General features: G+C 43.8%; 1 protein-coding gene across 3 annotated transcripts in view; it reads left to right on the top strand.

The window, feature by feature from the left end:
- The first annotated feature begins 4,019 nt into the window (after positions 1–4,019).
- Positions 4,020–23,289, top strand: part of Atp8a1 (ATPase phospholipid transporting 8A1) — a 226,824-nt gene continuing 207,554 nt past the window's right edge. For all 3 annotated transcript variants that reach the window (XM_031342535.1, XM_031342537.1, XM_031342534.1), the window contains exon 1: positions 4,020–4,326. In XM_031342535.1, the coding sequence (XP_031198395.1) occupies positions 4,278–4,326 (49 nt within the window). In that variant the 5' untranslated portion in view covers positions 4,020–4,277. The remainder of the gene's footprint in view (positions 4,327–23,289) is intronic.

The raw sequence follows: 23,289 nt of genomic DNA, 5'->3' as shown, positions 1-23,289 counted from the left end.
ACACTACCCAGCACATTACCATTTTTTCCTAAGAGTATAATAGTTGTTGTAACTCTTACACTTGGGCTTGAATTCATTTAGAATGAGTTTGGGCATATGGTACGAAGCAATGGTTCAGTTTTATTACATCATCTGCTGTAAAGACTGTTTTTTGTCTCTAATCGTCTGGTCATGGCAAGTTTACAGACCCAGCAATAACATTCCCGGGTAACTTTTCTCTTTCTTTCTTCTTTTATGATGTTTACTGTTCTGAAAATCCATTATCCACGGTTGTAACAGAAGACCCTAGACTGGGTGATTGATGAAAGTCAGAGACTAGTTTCTTACATCTTTAGTGGTTGGGACATCTAGCACTAAGGCAATGACATCTGATGAAAGCTCTCTGTTCTGTTACTACACAGCAGAGGGTAAAGGGCATACATGAGAGCACATATCAGGGGCGGGGGGGGGTCATCAATTTACTTCTCCCACTCCCACAGCAACACCGTGTTGTTAATCCACTGAGGAGGATACAGCCCTCATTCCTGATTTCATCTCATTAAGCTTTAACTCCCAAATATAATTACATTGGGTACTATATTTCCAACCCCTAAACTTTGGGGGCTACTGGCAAACCCCAGCAACAACCTTTTTCCTTGACAGTCACTCCTTATCTACCAGAAGTTAAATACAGCTGATTCCTTGTGCCAATCAAGTTCTATGGGGTTCATGCCCTGCTTGCTCAGGCTGCTCTCTTATAGAATCCAGAACCACTATCCCAAGGATGGCACCACCCACAATAGGCTGGGCCCTCCCCCATCAATCACTAATTAAGAAAATTCCTTCCAGGCCTGCCTACAACCTGATCTTATGGAGGCATTTTCTTAATTGAGATTCCCTCCTCTCAGATGGCTTTTGCTTATGTCAAGTTGACATAAAACAACCCAGCACATTCCCATTTTTTTCCCCCAGAGTAGTAGAACAGAGTGAGTATGTTTGCATCACTTTGGTTTTCTGCAGTTACTCAATAGCACAAACCATCCTAATTAAAAGAAAAATTAAGGGAAGGGTTTTCCCTTAGCTCCTCTGGGGTAGTTCCCGAGAAAGTGATGAACATTCATTATCTTGGAGCACAATGGAGTTGGTAACATTGAAGGGAAGTCCAGGAGACACTATCACAAAGATGACTGGGAATGGGCACAGCTGGAGCTCCTAACCTAATTTAGAAGGCCCATGGTGTCCTTAGATGGACAATTGCAACTCTCTAATTACTTACCACGGGTGGGTTCTCAATAAGAAGTCTTGTTATAGGCAAGTCTCTTTGTTATCTAAACACTCTGTTCTATCACTTTAACCATCTCATTGTCTAGACAGTCTTTTTGTTTGACTGTTGTCGAGTTAGTGTCTTACTGGGCAACAGGTCTCTTATTCATTTCTATAGACTTGAACTTTACCCAAGCTCTAGTTCAAAAATGCTGGCCATCCTTTATCCTAGAATCTTCTCTCAAAGTCTATACTTGTTGCTTCCTGTCTAGCTAGAATGGGGTGCCAGCCATCTTGTATTAATAGCTAGCTTTCCCCAAGTGCCTTCTAAGCCTAGCACTCTGGCCCCGGGCCCTAACATGAACTTAATGTATATTTTCTGCATAATGATAAAAAGTTATCCTTAAGGCTGCTGTCCTTAAATAGCCTGCTTCCTTCTCAGTCGGGTCAGCAGGCAAGGTAGTCACAGGACCTGAAAGTTTTTAAATGGCTTGCTGACATCTGCATTCAACTGCAGATTCTGTAACAAGGTCACGTTGCTAGAACCAGAGTTTCCTGCCAGGGGTTGGCAGGATGTGTGTCTCACACAATGGAAGGTGAGATCCCTGAGCTCTGAAACGAAGCTGATGCAGATTAGTGCAATTCTCAACCTCGATTTACAGTGCTGAACCATGAAAATGAATGACTTTCTAACAACCGTGGGGGAGCGAGCAGATTTTCAGAAATGAGGGAGCTTTGATACTCCTGCCAATATGGATCCTGTGATAGGAACATGTGGGAAAGAGCCAGTGGGAAGTCACAAGCTGCATCTTGCAGTCTTGTCTACATGAGAAACTGTCTTCATTTCCTATCTGAGAGACCTAGCTTGTCAACTTGGCTGATGCACACATATCAGGAGGCACTATAGAAAACAGGTAACACTGGAACTCCCTTCAGATGGTTATTATAGTAAGCAGAAGTGAATCTCACTGAAAGGCTCATAGCAATTACAAAAGAGATTGCTCATAAATCAAACAGATCATTTTGCCAAGCAATGGGTTCATAAAAATCTCATGTAAAATGTTATTCAGAAAACCACTCCTAACCCTACATTTGTTTGCTTACTTTTAAGCTGATTTTCCCCACCCTCCCTGTTCTTAGTCATTCACTTTGTTTCAGACTCATTTATATCAATCAAGAGAAAGCCTGCTCCCCCCCCCCAAGAGATTATGGAGCTCAGGAGGAGTAAAAATGGCCAGCAATGACAGTGATAAGGCTGTATTCATGTTCCTTTTTTTTTTTCCAGCAGACTACAGTTTTAAATTATGGCCATCACTGGCACAGACACATTAACACTGAGTCTGCTCTAACCTGAGAGATTCCAAGAATACTGGAAATAATATGTTTCCTTTGTTCTGATCCCAATCTCTGAATAAGAGACAAGTGGAGTGGGTTCCTCATAAATATGTATTGACCGCTTGGGTATTAAGGTGAGGTGGAACTCTGATTAGTGAGTGAGACCTTCTGGGAAGCAGAGGAAATATCACAAATGGAGAGAAGGTGCTACTAGCAGATTTTATTTATTTGTCGTTTTCCTTATGCTAGAGTTGCAGTCACCTCTCTCTCTCTCTCTCTCTCTCTCTCTCTCTCTCTCTCTCTCTCTCTCTCCCTCTCCCTCTCCCTCTCCCTCTCCCTCTCCCTCTCCCTCTCCCTCTCCCTCTCCCTCTCCCTCTGTCTCTCTCTCCTTCTCTCCCTCCCTCTCTCTAATTCAACCTCTACTTATCTCTCCCTTCCGGATCTCAAAGGAACACAAATAAAAAGCCTTGGTAGAAAGCCCTTTCCACTAGGTACGTTGAAGAACAATACAGGAAGTCAGTAGATTTTACCTAGTTCTTTCTTTCCTGCTCTGGAGCTTGCTAGACACAAAGCCTCCCTCATCCTATCTCGAGGCTGAAATCGGGAACAAATTAAAAATACTGCATTTGTTTCGACTTGTTAGATTGGATTTTACTACACAAAATAAAAAGCACCAAGGTCGTGCTGGTCTCTAGGACATAAGGACTTGTAATTAACATCTTTATGGATTTTATACTGATGCCCCACTAGGCTTTGAGGATAAACTACTGCATCGAACTTTCTGGAGCAAAAACCACAAACAACAGAATTTTGCTTGGTTAACCACGTGGTCAACAGTTGGTTTGGTTGCAATTTCAGAGCCTTAACAGGTTGCAGAGGACGAACTGGTGGGAAGTACGGGCTCACACCCACGCAGGTTGTGTGGCTGTAAACCTTAAAACAAGAGGAACAGCTCCATGGCTTCCCTAGCCTGCTACTAGAGAGGGTTCAAATGCAGTTCAGGCCAGGAGTCAGGCTGGGTGTTGAGATCGGCTAGGATTCCAGTCAGGTGGCGAACGCAGGGTCCCCCACACCAGCAGAGACGTCACCCAAAACTCTCAGAGGCTTAGACTCAGGCTGCCCACACTGAACCCAACACCCTGGCGCTGAGGACGGGCGGTTCTATCGCATTATAGAGCCAGAGGGTGGCTGGCGGGGATACCAGAGCTTTCAGAAACCAGAACAGCTCTTCCTCTTTTTATTAAGGCTTGGGACCCTTGTATTGGTCTTAAAGAGGGCCGAAGTGGGCCGAGAGGCCGAGAATCCTAGATCGACGTCCCCTCCCCGCGGATGGTACCGTCCGAACTGGGCGGGACCCAGAGGCCCGACGGCCCTGTCCCCGCCCCACTCCAAGGAGGCCAGCGAGTGAGCGCGCGCCCCGCAGACCCCGCCCCCGGCGCCGTCCCCGGCTCCGCCCCTCGAGCCCGCTCTTCTGCCACTGCGGGGAGACCTAGGAGGCTCTGCGGACGCCGCTCCTTCGCCGCCTCCCCCCCACCCCCGCCCCGTGCCCAAGCGGCTCCTGGTGGCGACGCTGCCCTGGGTGGGAGGCGCGGCCCCGCGGCAGCTGAGCCCTCCGCGCGGCACAGCCAGCTCTCCCGCCCGCGCGGCTCTGTGACAGGTGCAGGGTCCCTGGCGGAGACCCACCTGCAAGGGCTGTCGAGATGCCCACCATGCGGAGGACAGTGTCGGAGATCCGCTCCCGCGCGGAAGGTGAGTGAGTGACCGCCGCAGCAGGAGGCTGTGCGCCCCAGCGTGCGTGGGGGCAGGTGCGAGCAGCCTGGGGTCCGACGCGTGCGTGCTTGTGTGTGTGTGTGTGTCTGGGAAGAGATATCTCGTCCCATCTACACCCCCTCCTCCTTTCCCAGTTATCTGGTTGTCGCTCCTGATCGCCAGTGGACCCTTCCGCCAGCTCTGCCTTCAAGCACACTGGCAAATGCTTTCCAGGATCCAAAACCTCGGAATGTATGCGCTGGCGGGAGCCCCAAGGTTTCCTTTACACCGCAACGCGACTGTCTGTTCAGTTGCCTCCCAGAGCAAGAGCCCGGCTCTCCTCCTTCACCAACAGCGCTCAACCTTTGCAACCTTCCTGTTCCCAATCAGCTTACCCATGCCCATGAATAGATTCCCTCCAACCTACTATCTCCATCGCCCACCATTGTGCTGCCCCCACATCACGGCTTCCCGAAGAGCCGGTTTGCCATTCCCAGGCGTCACAGATTCTTTGATCCACAGTTCCCAGCATCTCTAGACTGGAAGAGCCTTTAATGGGGTTTGGGTGCTCAGTGGCTAACCAGGCTGAGCTTCTGCCCCCTGTGGCTCATCGGGCTCTAGTTGGAGGTTTCATTTTTGTTTTTCTTTTTGCTTGAAGCCTGCACTTTGGCCGGCTGAACTGACTTGAGTCAGGTGCATGCTGCTTTTGTTGCTCCACCCAGGGCCAGCTGTTGAGTGGTTCCACTTGTAGGAAGTGTGCAACAGATGCCCTAGGTTATGGGCAAGGGCTCTTTGGCAAAGACTGAAATGCTGTGCACCCTGATTGAGGAGCCCTTCACCTCCTGTCTGGCGTGTGGCAGGCATTCAGTAAACATCCCTTGGTTTTAGTAAGGGCAAAAGGAGACGGTATACTTTTATTTTCTTTCTTTCATTTGTCTGTTTTTCCATTCCAGTAACCCTGCCTTTCAACGTTGTGGAATGGCACTATTTTGAGAAGTAATCTATCTTGTTACTGTCACTGATTCTCATCCCTGCCCCCATCCTTCCTCTTGACCGTGAGGTAGATGATAACAGGGTGCAGGTGGGAGTAGAAGCGAGGAGAATAGGATTTCTGAGGCTGGGAGCAGTAAGAGCTATAAGGACCTCATGTGAGAAATAGGGATTCCAGACTCTAATATGTAGGCCAGAGACAAGGTGACACAGAAATCAAAACAGACCTGCATCTTAAGAATTTAGTATATAAACATATTTATTATTTTCAATTTCTAGTGAAATGAATGAATGTACTAACCACTATTTGAGCGATGGAAGCAACAAAGTGAGGATAACTGGGCTTAAAATATTATTTATCATACCAGTTGTTGTTTTTAAATAATAGCAATTGATGGATCATATATTAAGGGGAAGGGGGGAAGAAGAAGAAATCTTAAGGTAACATAAAGCTTGTGCCACTTTGAGAGCATTTACAGTAGCATCCAGAGGCTGTGGTAGGTATCTCCTGTGTTGTTCAGAGCACTTTCACAACAATTGCCTTATGGGAGCTTGCAACACATGTGGAGGCTGTTGAAAGTGGAGGATGATGGCTGAGGAAACCTGGCTGAGGATGGCTCAATTCGTTGATCCAAGGGAACCAGCTGGTTCAGTGATACACTTGTATCAGGGGCTCAGAAGAAAACAAGCGCTGCTGCTATTGAGTCTCTGTAGCTGAGTCTCCATCCTTGTCAGACAGGGTCCTCCTGCTGCCTCCGGAAAGACCCTTCTTCTGTATGGGTTGATTTCACTTTAATGTGTGCCAGTTGATAATATCTCTGGGACTGTGGGCCGGGGGGTGTGGCCTGTTGGTTGGCCTTCCACAGGTTCCTCTCCTAGGGAACCAGCTCCTTTGACAGTTCCTTCTTGTTAGGTAGGGCCTTATTCTAAACTGCACTCACCTGGGCCTCATTAGATGGCTCTTGACTCAAAGGCAACCAACCCGTAAGCCATTCACAAGCCATTCACAAGCTTGTAATCTTGTGGTTTTGTTAAAAAAAGAAAAAGAAAAAGAAAAAGAAAATCACCACTGGGGAACTTAAGGTTAGAGACAGAATGAAAATTGAAGCCAAAGGGGATAGAATTGAAGGGGGCTTGTAGGAGAGAAAATGGGTGGCTGTAACATGCCCTGAAAGTAATACTGAATTAGGCAGCAGGAACTGGGTAAAGAACAGAGAGTGGAAGCCGCCTAGTATGGAGGCCTGACCTTTGGCCCCCATCCTTAGGTTGCTATTCAGAATTCTGTGCAGGGTTAAACCATTTCTCCTCATTTGAAGCGACTTGTGGGGATTTCTGTTCCCTCAGTCCAAATTGGCCTGATGCGCAGCTACTGTGCTCTTGGAAGTTGTTTACAACCAAGGTGTAAAGAAAAGGCTTAAATAAAGTGGGCAGCAGATCCTCTTAATGGGTATGTTGTTAATTGAACATGGGACTTTGCTGGGGGTGGCATACATCCTATGGAAGTGTAGGACTTCTGTCTTTGCTTATTAATGAGCAAGTGAATAGGTAGGGCTGACTGCAGAGCCCTCTTGTAGTGCCAGCTCTGGGTGTGGAGAATTACAAGGGGATGGTGTTAAGTGTGGATTCTAATATAGGAGCTCCAGGTGCTAGAACAGTCACACTTATGACAGGTTCAAAGGTCATGCTGCTAGCTGCAGATAGCAGTCTTTTGAAGGACACTGCCTTCTGCTGCAGAACTGGAAAGTGGTGAAGGTAATCATAATGGCTTGAAAGAAAGGGTTAAAATGAGCGAGGCTTACAGGAATGTGGCTACGGGCTGAGGGAAACCCGGAAGGAGGAGGGTGTAAGTTTGGGCAGGTGGAGTCCTGCTGGATCAGAGCACTGTCAGTGCCAAGTGAGTCATTCGGATACAGAGCTGACTATTTGGAAAAGGTCTTCGAGTTTGCCTAATCTAATTTCTCACTGGAGCATGATACTGATGTACCGTCACTGCTGGCTCTCCTCAGCCACTGTGGTGCCAAATCCTTGTAACAAAGTGGCACCCCAAAAGAACCATGTTAGATCACACAAGAAGCATGTGGAAGGGTTCTCCAGGTCAGGTGCTGTGGTTGCTGAGTCATGGAGTAGAGAAGAGAAAATGGGGACAGAGAACCAGAGAGACACTAGAGTAGGTCACTCCATCATTCAGCACTTACCTGTCCAGTTCCTAAGAGCTCATCTAGGTATTAGGGGTACATCAATGTGTACATCTTAATGAAGAAGGAACAAAGCAAAACCCATCAGACTGTGGAATTTGTTATTTGATAAAAGTTGTTGGAAAACCAGCCAAGGCCAGATGTGTAACGTGGGTGAATGTGGACCTGGGGAGAGAATGTTGCAGGTAGAAGGATAACCAGGGCAGAAGCCTCAAGGCAGGGAAGTCTGGGGTGTCACAGGTACACAAAGGTTGAACTCTATAGGGAGTGAAGGGCCGGAGACAGACAGACACACATACACACACACACACACACACACACACACACACACACACACTACTTTGGAGACAGACAGACACACATATACACACACACACACACACACACACACACACTACTTTGTTTTTGAAGAGAGAATTCTCAATCAATAGCTTTTGTTGTTGTTGTTTTTTATTTTCACCTTATGAAAATGAGATCCCAGTGCCTGAAAATGCAGCTTCTTAGGTGGGATCCTGTAGAAACTGTGAGGCCAACAGGTGTGCTGGGGTTCGCATGCCTCCTAATGTTCTGGTTCAAGAGAATTACATTTTGAGGAATTCTTCCTTAACTGTCTTGAACCTGACAGGAGAGAGGACTCAACCAATCCAGTCAAAGAGGCTCAATGCAAGAAGAGAATAATTCTAACTTTATAGTTAGAACACACCCAAGTTAATCATGTTTGCTGGGTGTGATTGTTCACACCTGTAATCTAAACACTTGGGAGGCTGAGGCAAAAGGATGGTTGTATATTGAAGGTCAGCGTTGGCCAGCTAGTTCTAGACTAGTCTTTTAAAAAAGAAACAAACCAAAAATTGACATGTTTTGAAGATTCTTAGACATAGTGAAATTAGGTTCAGGGAAATAAATCAAACTTGGGAAGCTTCAGTTCAGAAATGATGTTGAAGCACTCGTAGATATATTTCCCAGAAAGCAGGGATAGACCAAACAGAAGGCTATATACTTTCGGTTTCTCTCCTGCTATTCCAGAGTCTGAACACAGTGGCCATAATGACAGACTGAAATACCCACTGCTCTCAAAAGCTAGTCAAGGTCAGCTGTGCCTGCCACACCAAGTTCTAAGAGATGTTGGCTCCCTGGTCTTTTCTGCTTTACCATCCTGAACACATGCCATCTATAAAGTCCACAGCATGGTTGCTGGGTCTCAGCTCTCTTATAGGAGTTCCATGCAAGTAAACCGTGGAAGGGGAATAAAGGGTTTTCCTGAAAGTGACACACAATGACCAACGCCTCATTTGCATTCACTCCCCATCTGCAGGAAAAGCTGGGGAATGGAGTTTTCCAGCTGAGCACATTACTCAGTGTGGTGTTACTAACAAGAAAGGGAGATGACTACTGGGTAAACAACAGGCCCAGTCATAACCAGGAGCCCAACACTGCCAAAGGTTCTTGCCTGAAGGAAGCAGGAAGTTTTAGAGCCCATAGTTTACAAAATAATCAGCCTCTTTAAAGCCACAAAGAGCAGACGTCCCCCATGCCTTCAGTTATTTTCTGTTGAGTGTTACAATGCAGAAATGTTAAGGTAGTCATGGTTGTGAAAAACACGATATACTTAGAACCTCTAAGCTTTCATTTTCCTCTTAGCACATGGCAATCTAAAATGTTTGCAGTGGTGGAGAATGCCGTGTTCCATTTACTTAAAAGATTACAAAAGGAACAACATAGGTACTTGTAAAGAGCAAATTTTTAGGAGGCCCTTTCAGTTATCTAGACCCAACATGGCCTTGTTCCTTTGGCCACTATGTGCTGTGAGTCCACTGCGTGCCAGCCAATTGGGAGCAGGGACAAAGGCTGAATGAAAGAATTGCGGATGTGGGAGTCCCGGATTATGACCTGGAGTAAGCGTGCTGATCCGATCTCTATGTGTCATTTCAGTTAGTGTGATTCTGAAGATCTAAGTGCAATACACTGAGTTAGGTTGTCTAATGTATAGCATAGAATCCACCCCACATTCTGTCATTCCACAGGCACTGAGACTCGATGCAGAAGTCTGAGGAGACTTCTGAAGGCTGTACAGAGCTTACTGTGTACATCTCTGCTGAAGATAAATGTCTTTGTGGGGATGCCATTGGCTTTAGTTTTCATTCTTTGCTTCCTAACAAATGGATCTTTCTGTGTTCTTATCCTCTGGCTAGTAAGTTCCCCAAGGGCAGGGACTTCACACATAGACACTGAATGACCCTGCCCCCAGTTCATTGTAATTAGTAAATAAAGATGCCAACAGCTAATAGCTGGGCAGAAGAGACATAGGTGGGATTTAGGCTTCTCGGGCTTGGGGTGGGAGAGAGGAAGAAGGGGAACTTTAAGGAAGAGAGGAGAGCCCACCATGAGATAGCTGAGGCACAAAAAAAAAAAAAAACAAAAAAAAAAACCAGGGCAGGGAGGGCTGCCCAATTGGAGTTAAGAGCAGCCCAGGTGAAACATTGTAAATAGTAAATAACAACTCAGGGTTGTCAATAGGAAAGTAGATTCTAACAGCCTGGAGGGTAGGCAGCTGCCCAGCTATTGTGCTGCCTAAGACATATTGTAAATATAAAGGCTGTGTGTGTGTGTGTGTGTGCGCGCGCGCGCGATCCAAGAACTCAATAACCTAAGGCAGGATAGAAACCCCCGGCCAGAGTTTTAATAATTTCTACTACACTTTTGTCTGTTTTGTTCACTGATGGACCAGAATAGCGGTTCTACTCAGCCAGTTTGTTGGGCATAATTGCAGGACCTTAAATGACACCAAATAGATATGTCTCAGAAGTCTCCTGACAGTCATAGCTGATGACTTTCTCATAGAGGCATAGGAATGCCCCGTTCAGTTTACCATGCATAAACTCCACAGCCTCCAGAGAGCACATGCAACTGGAGCAGAGTTTGCCCAAGGAAATAATTCCAAATAATTGTTTGGCTCGCCTGTGTTGTGTGTCGCCTTTGTGCCAGCTAGTTGGGAGCTGGGACCCAAAGGATGGTGAGTGAAAGAAACTTGAAGATATGTTTTGGATGCAAGGAAAGAATGGCCATATTTCGGGCCCATGTTTGTTGAATACAAGGACTGCTGTTAATTTTATTAGAGTGGCATTCTGGTTAGCCTACAGTTTACTGATGAGTTTTCTCTGGGTTTATATTTAGGCTACTTGAGATGTTTGTGTTTTGTTCTGTAACACAATTTTTGAATGAGCATCTTTATAGGCCTCTATAGTCCTTCTTAAATTATTTCCTTGGGCAAAATCTGTAGAATTGGAATTTCTAGGTCAAAACGGTATATGTTTTTAATAATGCTGATACATTTTTTTCAGATTTGCTGAAATTTGATTTTACTTTAGATTTCCATTGGAAATAATCAGAAGCGCCGGTGTCCCTGGCTCTTCTCCTTGGTCTGCAGTGGGTTGGTTAGTTTGTTATTCCGATAAATATACAGCCCAGGAGGTTACCTCTGTAAACCTAATCATTACTTAATTACCAGTTTTGGATAAGTTTAGTATCAGATTTGTTTCTGAATTGTGTTCCTAATCAACATTTATGTTATATTAATATTTCTCTTTTATTAGTGTATAATAGTTATACTAAAAAAAGAGCTCTGTTGTGGCATCTTCTTGTTTGCAAAGGTCTACCACTGATCCCATTCGCTACCTCTTACTGCCTTCTATTCTCCCCCTCCCTGACTCCTTCATTCCTCCCCTAATCACCTTCTTATTTTAATCTTTCTCACCCCTAGATTCTACAAGTTACAGAAAACATGATACCTGAATTTTAAGAACTTCCTGTAGGTTGAAGATTTGAACTCTTTCCTGATTCTGTTAGCTTTGTAGCATTTTTGCATACATACAAGCTAATCTTGTATGTGCTGTGTGTGTACAGGTAGAGGTCAGAGAACAATTCCAGATGTCATTCCTTAAGAGCTACCCACTCTTTGCTCTTTTGAGACAGGTTCTCTCGATGATGATCTGGAACTCTCCAAGGAAGCTAGGTTCTCAGGCTACTGAGCTCCAGGGACTTGCCTATGTATTACATGTGTGCACCACCAAGCCTGGCCTTTTTCTCTTGGGTTCTAGGGTGAAACTCAGTTCCTATACTTGCAAATCAAGCATCTTACAGACTGAACCAGCTCCCTCGCCCACAATGTGTCTTTTTAAGAAGTATTACCTTCTAGATTTTTTCCCTTAAAATTTCTCCTTTAATTTAATATGTTTCATTTCAAGATGACAAGTCTTTACAAAGATTTTTTTTTTTCATCCAGTATTTCTAGGTTTCATTTTATATGATGGACTTCTAAGTCCTGGGGGTTTCATGTTCATGTGAGAAGACAAGCCATGATCTGATTTTTTTTTCCCCCTCAGATTTCTTCTCTTCATTCTGTATAATAGTCAAGTATATGATAGCCCAATTTTCCTACTGTGGATTGGGATGCTTCTTCACCCACCTAACGTTTTCTGGAGTTGATCTCTTTCTTCCTCCCTAACATCCCTGGTTGGTTCATTTTCTGTCAACATGAACTAGAGTAACTGGGGAAGAAGGAACCTCAGTTGAGAAATGCCTCTGCACATTTGCCAGTAGACAAATCCATGGGCATTTTCTTGATTAATGATTGGTGTGGAAGGAACCAGTCTCCTGTGAGTGGTGCCATCCCTGGGCAGCCATCCTGTGTTGTATAAAAGAGCATCAAGAGCAAGCCAGCAAGCAGCCTTCCTCCATCTTTTCTGGCCGGTCCCTGCCTCCAGTTCCCTACTGGAGCTCCTGCCCTGGCTTTTCTTGATGATGACCTCTAACCTGGAGGCCACACAAACAACTTCCTCTCCAAGCTCCTTTTGGGCATGGTGTATATCACAGCAATAGACAGTAAACTGAAGCATTCCCTACTACTCTGTTTTACTCTGTCTGTTTTATTACCTAATACCAAATTCCTTTATAGCAACTCCATAAAAGCATGTTCTTCTGTCTTACTCTTTCTGATCTTTCTTGTAACATTTTTTGACTGTTTTCATGTTTATTTGCATACCCAAATTTTGAATGTTAGTCAAGCTAAAAAATATGCTGATGTGTGTTTATTGGTATTGCATTAAATGTATAATTTTAAATTAATAAAATTAACATAGTTATTATTCTAAGCTGTGTATATGCAGTTTCTCTACATTCAGTGGGTTTTTTTTTTTTCTTTCATGTCCTGGGGAACATTTTCTTAGCAAATCCTACTTATTCTAATAAACTATACAAGCGTATTTATATTATATTGTTTGAAGACATTGTGATTGGGATTTAAAAACAAAGCAGAACTCTGTGTTTTTCTTTATAACTGTTTGGACCTACCTGTAAAGTGAGAGCTACTGGCTTAAAAGCCAACTGTCTGTTAAACCTTCTATTTATTCTAATTAAAGTGTAAGCTAAGTATTTGGTGTTAAGTGGAAATTGATTGGGAATAAAAATGTAACATTCATTAACCTAAAAGAAATTTAAAGGAATAAATTAATTTTAGATAAATTAATATTAGTGATATATTTGCTTTTACTCAAACATTAAATGTGATAATGTAAATGATATAGTGTAGTATCTTTAATAATACATAGTTACATAAGTGATATGTAACCATGTTTGCTTTAGCCTAATATATCCAAATTAATATCACTTCATCATGTTATGTTTTATATAGATGTTATATTAAAATTATCATGAGATGGCTTCTTTGATTATTTGTGCTAAGTTTTACTGGTATGGTGGCCATGTTGTATTTATAATGCACTCTGACTGCCCTATGAGACAGCAGAATGGCTAATACCTCTAGCATGTACTAACATGTTAGGATTGGCTCCAAGATATATATAAATTTATAGTGAAAACTGTGTCTTGGACAGCTTATTTAAAACTATGTGTGTAGATCAAGTCTTGCAGCTCCCTCCCTCCCTCTCTCTCTCCCCTTCTCCCTCCCTCCCTCTCTCTCTCCCCTCCCCCCTCCCTCCCTCTCTCCCTTCCTCCCAAGAGGCAGTCATGTGTCCTAAAGCCTCATACATTATGTCACTGCCTCACTACTTCTGTTTTTGATATGACCCTTGTGGGAATTTAGGAATCTGATATGAGTACATTGTGGCATCCTGTCTATTAAAAAGCTGCCCTTTGTTTTTTGTTTTTTGTTTTTTTAAATAGACAGCAAACCTAAGGCATCTTCCATACCACCTTTTTCACTTTTACTTAGTTGATAACATGCGTGTGAAACAGATGTAACTGTTGCCCTCATGTTCTGTAAGGCGCTTCTCACCTGCACCCTTGTTGGTCCGAAGGACTGTAGAGCTGGGTTTCATGGATTATTTACACCTCTAATTGACCTGGCAAAGAGAGGCGTCAGTGTTAAGTTAAACCTTTATTCATTATTTTGTGCACACTGCCTTTGAAGGTGGCTGATCTTGAGCCTTCTGGAACCAGGTGTAATGGTATCAGATTAGTCAGGTGACGGATAGTTGAGGCAGACGCTGCTAAGAAATCGAAAGCCAGCCTATGTTCTGGACCAGGGAACCAATTCAGTGGATCAGACCTGCTTAGGTGGAATATAGGATCAGCTTTATTAAAGTGGGCAGACTGAGGTGTACAGAGATGAGCCCAAGGGTTGCCTTGTGTTGATTACAATCTGGAAGATTTGAGCTTATAAATTGGCATAGGCCTTGTCCAAACTCTGATTCCCAAGGCACAGTGAACTCGGTGTAAAAGAAGTTTCCTTTTAGCTTCTGCAGCCATCTTTTCTCCTCTTGGCACCTCCTTACTCGTGTGGAGATTTCGCTTAACTCCAGACTTGATAATCTACAGAGCACTGAATGCTTTTTGTTTGTTTGCTTTTCCTGCATCCTCTCCAACATTTGTTGTGAGATTTCTTTATGAAAGCTATTCTGATGGAGAAGGGCAAACCAGTCCAGCCATTATGAAAAATCAGTCTGGAGGTTCCTCCAAAAAGAACTGCCATTTGACTCATCCGTATCACCTCTGGACAGACACCCAAAGGCTCCCACTTTCGACCACAGAGAAGCTTTTACATTCTGCTAACATTCATGGTTTCTGCTGATGTGTTCATGATGTCAAGGAAGTGGAACCAGGCTAGAGGTCCATCGACAGATGAATGGATAATAATATGACACATATATACAATGGAATTATTATTCATCAGTAAAGAAAAATGAATTGCCTAATTTGCAAGAAAGTGGATTCAGCTGGAGAGTATAATATTTAGAGAGGTTCCCTGTAACCAGACTTTTTACTGCTTTATGGAGTCCCATCTCTACCACCCTTCTCCACCCTTATTCTTCCCAACTCTACAACACTGGGTAGGAGAAAAAGAAGGCTGCAGGGGAAAGGAGCATTGATATCGTTAGACTACTTCCTGCTGATTAGGGGCATTGAGTTTCTTGGGGCATTTCAACCTTCCTCATCAGGATATCTCCAGTAAGCAGCAGGCAGCCGGAGCAGCAGCAGCTTCTACTCCCCTCTCTGGGATCTTGCATTTATATACCCTCACAAGACTCGACCCCAGAATTCCAAACATCATACACTTGCAAAAACTATCCTCAGCTGGCTAAATCACACTGCTGTCAGATCACGAGGAAAATCACAGTCAAGCTGCTGTGGACCATCTGAAGCAGCCCCGTATCCCACACATGGGATTAAAACAAAAACATATTCCCACAACTTTTCTATATCTTTAAAGAAGCCAAACTACTAACTACAGTACCCAAACCCAGAAACACAAAATCCATATGTGCTCTCTCATATTGGATCTTGGCTATAGTGAAATCATATGTATATGTAAACAGGCGTTCGAGCAAATAAAGTTTTCGCAAAACGACAGTCGTTTAGAAAGGGTAATCATTAGTGACTAGGAAGGATAGGGGTGGTGTGCAAAAGGACACATGGTGCTGGAAAGAGGAAAAGAAACTAGGGCAGGGAGAATACCAGGGGGAAACAGAGGTAGCAGGAGTGTGAGAAAATGGAAGGAGGCCCACAAACATGCACTTTGAGAAATTTGAGATTGTATGATTGTGTTGTATGCTGCTTTTTGTTCCAGGAGGAGGTGTTGTAATCTGAAGTTTTCCCCATTTTTCTTTCATTTAAAACTATTAAGCCATTCTAGTATAGTGTTATTTAATATGTAAATTTCATTCATGTACATAAAGTACTTCTTAAAATGTAAAAATATTTACACACACACACACACAATGCAAATACACACACAATGCCGCCATTTCTCCAGCCTTCAGTGCCTGTAGCAGTGATTGTTGGGGTCCCAGGTAGAGGTACCCTTTCCTCATGCAGGATGTTGGTCCCTAACACAGCATGGACTCTAGGTCTTTGCACATGTGTATAATCCCAGTGCTGACCCAGGCAGACCTATTGAGGCTTTTGAATAACTGCATTTTCTCCACTGCTGCTCTTGGACATCTAAATATACCGACGTCAAGAGCAGAGTGTGGGTTCTGAGGGCATCCATCTCCAGGTTCTCTTCTTCCTTCCTCATGGTGTCGCCCAGTAGCTGGGACCTGCTGCCCCTTCCCAGATCTCCAGCGTATCTTATTCTTTTTCTTTACCTCAGGCCAGGCCCTATTTCTGATCAAAGAAATGAAACATCTCCCTGTATGCATTTTATCCAGATGTTGTGTGCTGTGCTTTATTATGGATGTTTTGGGTTTAGTCTGCCATCAATGCCAGAACTATAATAAATGCTCTCGGGCAAATGGTCCATTTTACTAACTTTATGTCCACTGCTGTAGGCTGACATTCGAAAAAGGGAATGGGGAAGCTACCTGCCATCTTTAGTGCAACGTTTGCTCACACTGAGCAGGGCTGGGGCAGGGGCAGCTTATGTGTGAACTGGAGATTTTTGTTTTTATAACCACATTCTGTACCTAAGTGGGGCTCAGTGCCTGCTTCATGATCAAATTGGGAGCTTCTAAAACATGTGGAGGCCCAGGCAAGACTACCATGGATCAAATGTTGTGTGTCATCTCTTAGATGACACTGATATGCAGCAGTATCTAATAGTACACTGGTGTAGATTCCCAAGTTTACCTGATGGCAGAAAAGATGAGGAATGGAGTGTGGAAGACCACAGGAGTTCCAGCTAAGAATCCAGGAGCACAAGGGTGTGACTGGTACAGTTCTTATCACACTGTTACCAAACGAGTCTGATTTTACTCCTTTTAATTCCTTGTCACATGAATGGTCAAGTCCCTGTGATAATATTCAGCCATTAGGCTTGGAAGCATTTCTTTCAGGTTCTCAATAGATTACTCAGTACAACCAAATGCAGCGTACACACGGTTTATTTTTAGCTGTGTTCTGTCTACTGTGGGAGCTTCTTGACTATGCCTGATGGCAATATTTGTGTCTTCCTAACCTTCTTGTTCTTACTGTGTCAAGGTAATTGTTAAGTCTATCCTGTGTTGGAAGGACAGAGATTTATTCTACTTCAGCTAAAAGAGACGAGAGGGAAGCTTAGCCACTTGGCAGAAAGGTCTTTGAAACATCTTTGGTGACTTTATTTCCAGTGAATATATTCCCATAGATACTTTGGAAGACACTGATTCATCCCACCACCACAGTTAATCCACAGGTTAATCCATAGCGTGAGAACATACCCATACCCCAAATCCCAGTTCACCTGCCTCTCTGGCTTGCTAAGTCCCCTGACCCACCCCCACCCCACCCTTTTTTTAGACTCTTAATTTGACCAGTGTGTTTTCTCTGTGGCTATATGGATGAGTGCCTACTTAAAGATGTGGGCAATGGCCACTGCTGGTGGTGAAGGGTTTCCTTTCAAAGCCCTGAGGATTGGACGACATACCAAGCTGCCTTGGATGGAATGTGGCGTGTCCAAACTTTGGGGGACTGTTTGTTTATTTTTTTTTCTTGTAATCACGTCTATCCTTATTTGCCTATGCATTTATAAATGTTTCTTTATTACATAATAGTGTGGCTTCTAATGTAGAGTGGAATTTTCTTTAACTTTAAAAAAAGGAGTGTGTGTGTGTGAGTGTGTGTGTATGTGTGCGTGTGTGTGTTGGGGGTCTAAGTACAGTCTCCTGTAGATGGGTCACTCACTGCATCTTTTTTATATAGATTCTGGGGATCTGACCCAGGTCACCAGGCTTGCAGGGAAGCACCTTTCTCTGCTGAGCCTTCTGACTGACCTTGGTTTTTTTTTTCTTTTAATACTACAGTATTTTAGTTAATTCTTAGAGAGTTTCATACACTATATCTTGATCACATTCATCTGCCACTTCTCCCAGATGGACTCGATTCTTCCTACCCCACCCCCTCTCAAAGGAGAGTCTATTTGGAGGCAGATGTCCTGGTCTTCTGGCTCTTGCAATCTTTCTACCTCGTCTTCCATAATGTTCTGTGTGTCTTAAGTGGCTTGTAAATATACTAAGTGGGAATATGAACTCCAGGATGAGTTGACCTCTTCATTTTTACCAGTTGCAGTGTCTCAGTTAGGGTTTTACTGCTTCGAACAGACACCATGACCAAGGCAACTCTTTATAAAGACATTTAATTGGGGCTGGCTTACAGGTTCAGAGGGTCAGTCCAGTATCAAGGGGCGAGCATGGCAAGCATGGCACATGAGGAGCTGAGAGTTCTACATCTTTATCTGAAGCTGCTAGGAGAAGAATGGCTTCCAGACAGCTAGGTGGAAGGTCTCATTGCCCACCCCTGATAGTAACACAGTTCTTCCAAAAGGCCACACCCACTCCAAAAGGCCACACCTACTCCAAAAGGCCACACCCACTCCAAAAGGCCATACCCCCTAATGGTCCCACTCCTTAGGCCAAGCGCATTCAAACCACCACATATGGCTTTCTGAAATGAGCTTCGTGGGCTGCAAAAGAGAAGCTTGTTTGTTTGTTTACTTGTTTGGTTGGTTTTGATGACGGCTGAGACCTGCATTTAGCAGTAGGTATAAGAGTAAATATAGAAGAAAGCAGTGAGAGATAATACCTGCTTACAAAAGTGTCAGTAGTAGGCTCTCCTGTAGGTCCCGAGGCCTCACAGCCGTGGGTAGTTGGCTGAGTTTAGATTGCCAGGCATGAATTCCCTCTTATTGAGCTGCCCTATGTACAATTAGGTAGCTGCTGGTTACCACCAAGGCATCAGTGACCTTAGTGCACCTTTATGGGTGTTTTACCGTTCCGCTCCTTGTTGCGGTTCTCAGAGCTAGATCGGACTATTGATTGACTCTCTCCCTTGACGGCCATGTGTGGCCCCTTCTGATACTACGAGAGCTAGTCCTTGGAGAAGAGGCTTCCGGGTCAGATCCAAGGGCTGTCAGTCCTTCAGCATCAAGGCCTTAACTTTTTCTTAAGCCAATAGAAGAGTGAAAGTTCTGACTTTAAGACCAAATAGTCACTATTCCTGTCTTTTTCATTTTTAATCAGAAAGAAAAAGGTCATCGCACAGGTTGACTTTTTGTTAACTACAATGTGAATATAATTAGCAAAGGAAAAAAATTAAAACCCTCTTAATTTCCCCAGATGCCAAGCAGAATTTCCCCTGGTCCTATTAAGTCACTCTCCCCGAGGAACTTGTGAAAGTTACTGGGGCTTGTGAAACACTCTCCTATATATTTGAATGCTGGTTAATACTAAAGACCAGAGCTTTTAGTCTGAGCTTAACAGCGGTCTTTATGTCAGGTATCTTTCTGTATGTTCAACTGGAAATGTCTTTTTAAAAACATCCACTGAAGCAAATGAATGACATCTTTTCTGTTTGTTTCTTGTATGTTGTTGGGTCTTTTGGCTGGCAGCTGTTGGTCATGGAAACCACAGACAATAGAGTACATTTGCATTGTGACTAACCCTGAGGCTCTCCTTCACATGCTGCTCACCAGCTTCCTTTTAGCGTTTTTTTTTTAATTTTTAATTAAAAGCTGTTCTTTCATACTCTATATTTTGATCATATTCTTTCCCTTTAGCCCTTCCCAGATCCTTCCTACCTACCCATCTATCCAACTTCATATTCTTCCTCAAAGGGGGGAGGGAAGGAAGGAAGGAAGGAAGGAAGGAAGGAAGGAAGGAAGGAAGAAAATAAAATTAAACAAACTAATAAAAAAATCAGTCACTGACATATCAACCCCACTCCAGGGCAGGCTCCATGCCCAGGTGTTGTTGGCCAGCACCATACAGGGTGTCCTGTTCACCATCTCACACTGGTGTCTTATCAAGAATTCCCTTGAGAGAAAATGAAATGAGGCACTTGGAATCAGTTCCCTCCAAACCCACAGTGGTACTGCTCCTAGTCCTTTCAAAAGCAGTGTGGCCTTGGACAAGTCACTGTTAATTTTTTGTGACTACCAGTTTCCTTTGGCCAAAGCTAATAACCACCAGTAACATATCTGCCTGTTGAAAAGGGAGGAGAGAAAAGCCTGGTTGCACGCTGAGATCTTGGGAAGTGCCTGACATGCCCCTGGGGCCCCAACCCAGAGTCTTATTTCACCTTGGGAAGAAGAGTTGAAATGGGAGATGGAAGTGGCTTGGGCTCCAGGGTGTCAGTGGAGATGGTGATAAATGGGCATGCTAAGGATAAAGCTTGAAGGAGAGTCCAGCTGATTTGCTAATAGTAAAGATGTAGTGTTGCAAAGGCCAAGTTTGGGGCCTGTGGCCAAATGGTGGCCCCATTACTGAGCTAAACCTACTTGCCTCCGACGCGCATTAGAAGAATCATTCTGCACTGGGCACTTTTTATTCATGGCATGAGAAAAGCGCTCGAAGCTTTTGTTGCTTCAGTCCTCTCAGCTTTCTTGCTCCAGGCTGCTGTAGATGTCATTGCTTTAATGTCACTGAACGCTGTGCTGGGTCCTGGAAGTTTCACAGCCCACCAGCCGTCATTCACACATCCCAGTTGGATCTTCAGTGGAGGTTTCTGTCGCCTTTCCTAGCCACAGCCTGACAAGCTAAAGGATGCCGGCACTGCCCTACCTGGACCTGTGCACACAACCCTTAGATCTCGGAGTTGTCTCACCTAACCAGTCTTGGGTTCTTTAATCCTACCCACATGCTTACACAGACCAGGCAAACAAGCGCCACACCCAGTCTTCTGGTTCCAGTGGGGCAAAATGCTCTTTGATGCTTTTCCTAGCCTTCTTCAGTGCACTTGGGCTTTTTGCATGCCAGAAAGCTATGCTACTTTTCATAAATGTGCAGACAGAGCCCTGCAACTTTCTCCTTGGTAGAGGGTGAAGTGGGGCGTGGGGGCCGGGGTGGGGGGGAATGGGAAGCTGTTGCTCTGGCACACAAAACATTTGTTGTGGTGTGTACTGTACTGATGACCCACCCCATTAACATTATAATTGGTAGCTAGGCTTCTAGTTTCTTTACTAGATGGTGTGTGTATGTGTGTGTGTGTGTGTGTTATGATTGAAGCATTGCTTTAAAAGCATCAAGGTAGGTTATTGATTGTTTATTGCAAAGTCACAACAGAGGTAAAAACAGGTGCCAGTCAAATTCCTGAGAGTCATTCTGAGATTCAGGTGACCCTCCAGATGAGGTTACTTGGGTAGTTCTGTGGTCTGTATTCAAATGAGTGAAGTCACTGGAGCCAATTGTTCATCTGCCTGTTTTTGTGTTCTAAAATGCTTAAGTGTCTTTAAAGAAGAAATGATCATGGAGCCTCTTAGTTGCTTATTAAGATTTCCCCAGGATTTTCTAGGAGCTAGCTCCGTCCTTCAGAGCTGGAATTCAGTGGTGTCTTCCTGGGAGTGCATTGCTTCTGGAATTCCTGTAGCTAACTATCCTAGAAGCATTCTCCATGGCTTGGGGGCTCATAGTTCTGTGTTCTAAGTATTAACTTCCTCACTGGGCCAGCACTGTATGACTGGTTCACCTATGACCTTATAAAGTGTGATTTTCTTTTATTTTTAATTAAAATATGATAACATCAGACACAAAAAAATTAAAAAGAAAAAGAAAAATATATATAATTATATATTTTATAATTATAATAAAAATATATATAAAATATATAATTATATTATTCCCCTCCACCAGCCTCTCCCTTGTCCCTTTACTTCCTCTCAGATTCATGGCTTCTTTTTCTTTAATTATTAGTGTTTCATATATATGATATATATGTATATGTATATATATATGTTTCACATATATGTTATATATATATCATACACACACATACTTTGTATAATTCTGTACGTATAACCAGCTTAATCCATTTAGTGCTGTTATGTGTATGTTTTAGGGCTGGCTAGTTGCTACTAGACCACCATGTAGGAAGTTCATCCCTGGAGAAGAACTCATTTGTCCTCTCTCAGCTCTTTATTTAGAGGGAGGCCCTGTTCAATTTCCCCCATCTACAGTGGCATGTCAGTTGGAGTTTTTGTTTGGAGGCCTTACTTAAGCAGCTGTATTGCTGTATTGTTGATATTTCCTAGGTGGAGATTCATTGCCATATCTGAGCTGTGGGTGTGGGGGTTGTCTTGTAGATGTATCCTCAGGGTATGAGCACCCCACAGACAGTTATCCTCTGCATTTTGACTAGTTGTAGCTTTCTGAAATGGTATCTGCTACAAAAAGAAGATTCTTTGATGAGGGGTAAGAGTTATACTTAGCTATGGGTATAATATATATATTTTTAATGATGAGTTATTTCTGGGGTTGGGATTGAACTTCAAAGCCATTTCTTGCAACATAGATCTGATACAGAATATTAGCAGTGTTTTGGGGGCTCATTTCCAGCTTGAATCCCTTCCTTTGAGGGAGGCACTACATCTCCCAAGACAGGTCACCTCATTCTCAGGCAGCTCTTTCTAGCTAAGAAAACAACACAACAGTCCGTGTGTTCTTGTCACATCTTGCTATGCCAAAACATCTCTCATGTTGTATTTGCACAGTTGACTTTCTTAAGCCTTAGCATAGGTCTTCAACTTATTTAATCTTGCACGACCTTGCATGACCTTGCCTTCTGATTGTTTCCTGCCCAGTTTGCCCTCGTTCCACCATTTGAACTCAGGGGTTTAGCTGAATTTTCCACTAACTTATATACTTAGTCCAGGGTAGCTTCTGGTTTGCAGCTGAACCTGTGGGGCAAGGATATGAGCTCTTTTGCTCTGTGTATTAGATTAGTGCATTGGGTTTCAATGTCTGTTTGTCTTTCCCATTTCCTATTCCATGCCTTTGGCATGTATATTGGTCCAGTGTTCATCAATCATGCCAGTGCGGTGGTTCTCAACCTGTGGGTCAAACTGACCTTTCACAGAGGTGGCCTATGAACACAGACATTTACATTATGTTTCATAATAGCAGCAAAATCATAGTTATGAAGTAGCAACAAAAATACTTTATGATTGCAGACTAGTACCTGAGGAGCTGTATGGAAGGGTCGTAGCATTAGGGAGGTTGAGGACCACTGCTGCAATGAAATACTTAAGGCCAGGGTCTATTTTCGCTCACAGTTCTTGAGGTCCAAGGCCAAGAGTTCATTTACATCTGGTATGGCTTTCTTGATTCCAGAGTGTGGGTGTGGTTTAGAAATGTTATGTGCCAAGGGATAGGGAAGGAGAAAGAGAGAGACAGAGACAAGGACAGACAGACTGGAGAAGACAGAGGCACACAAGAGAGATAGACACAGAGGGACAGAGGTAAACAGACAGATCTACAGACAGGCAGAGACAGAGAAGACAGAGGCACACAAGAGAGAGAGACAGACAGACAGATACACACAACATGAGAGAGAGGCAGAGAGAGAGAGAGAGAGA

The sequence above is a fragment of the Mastomys coucha genome, unplaced genomic scaffold (genome assembly GCF_008632895.1).
Source record: "Mastomys coucha isolate ucsf_1 unplaced genomic scaffold, UCSF_Mcou_1 pScaffold22, whole genome shotgun sequence".
NCBI classification, from domain to species: Eukaryota; Metazoa; Chordata; class Mammalia; order Rodentia; family Muridae; genus Mastomys; species Mastomys coucha.
Note: the sequence above shows the minus strand (reverse complement) of the source record. Positions and strands in the feature narration are given on the sequence as shown.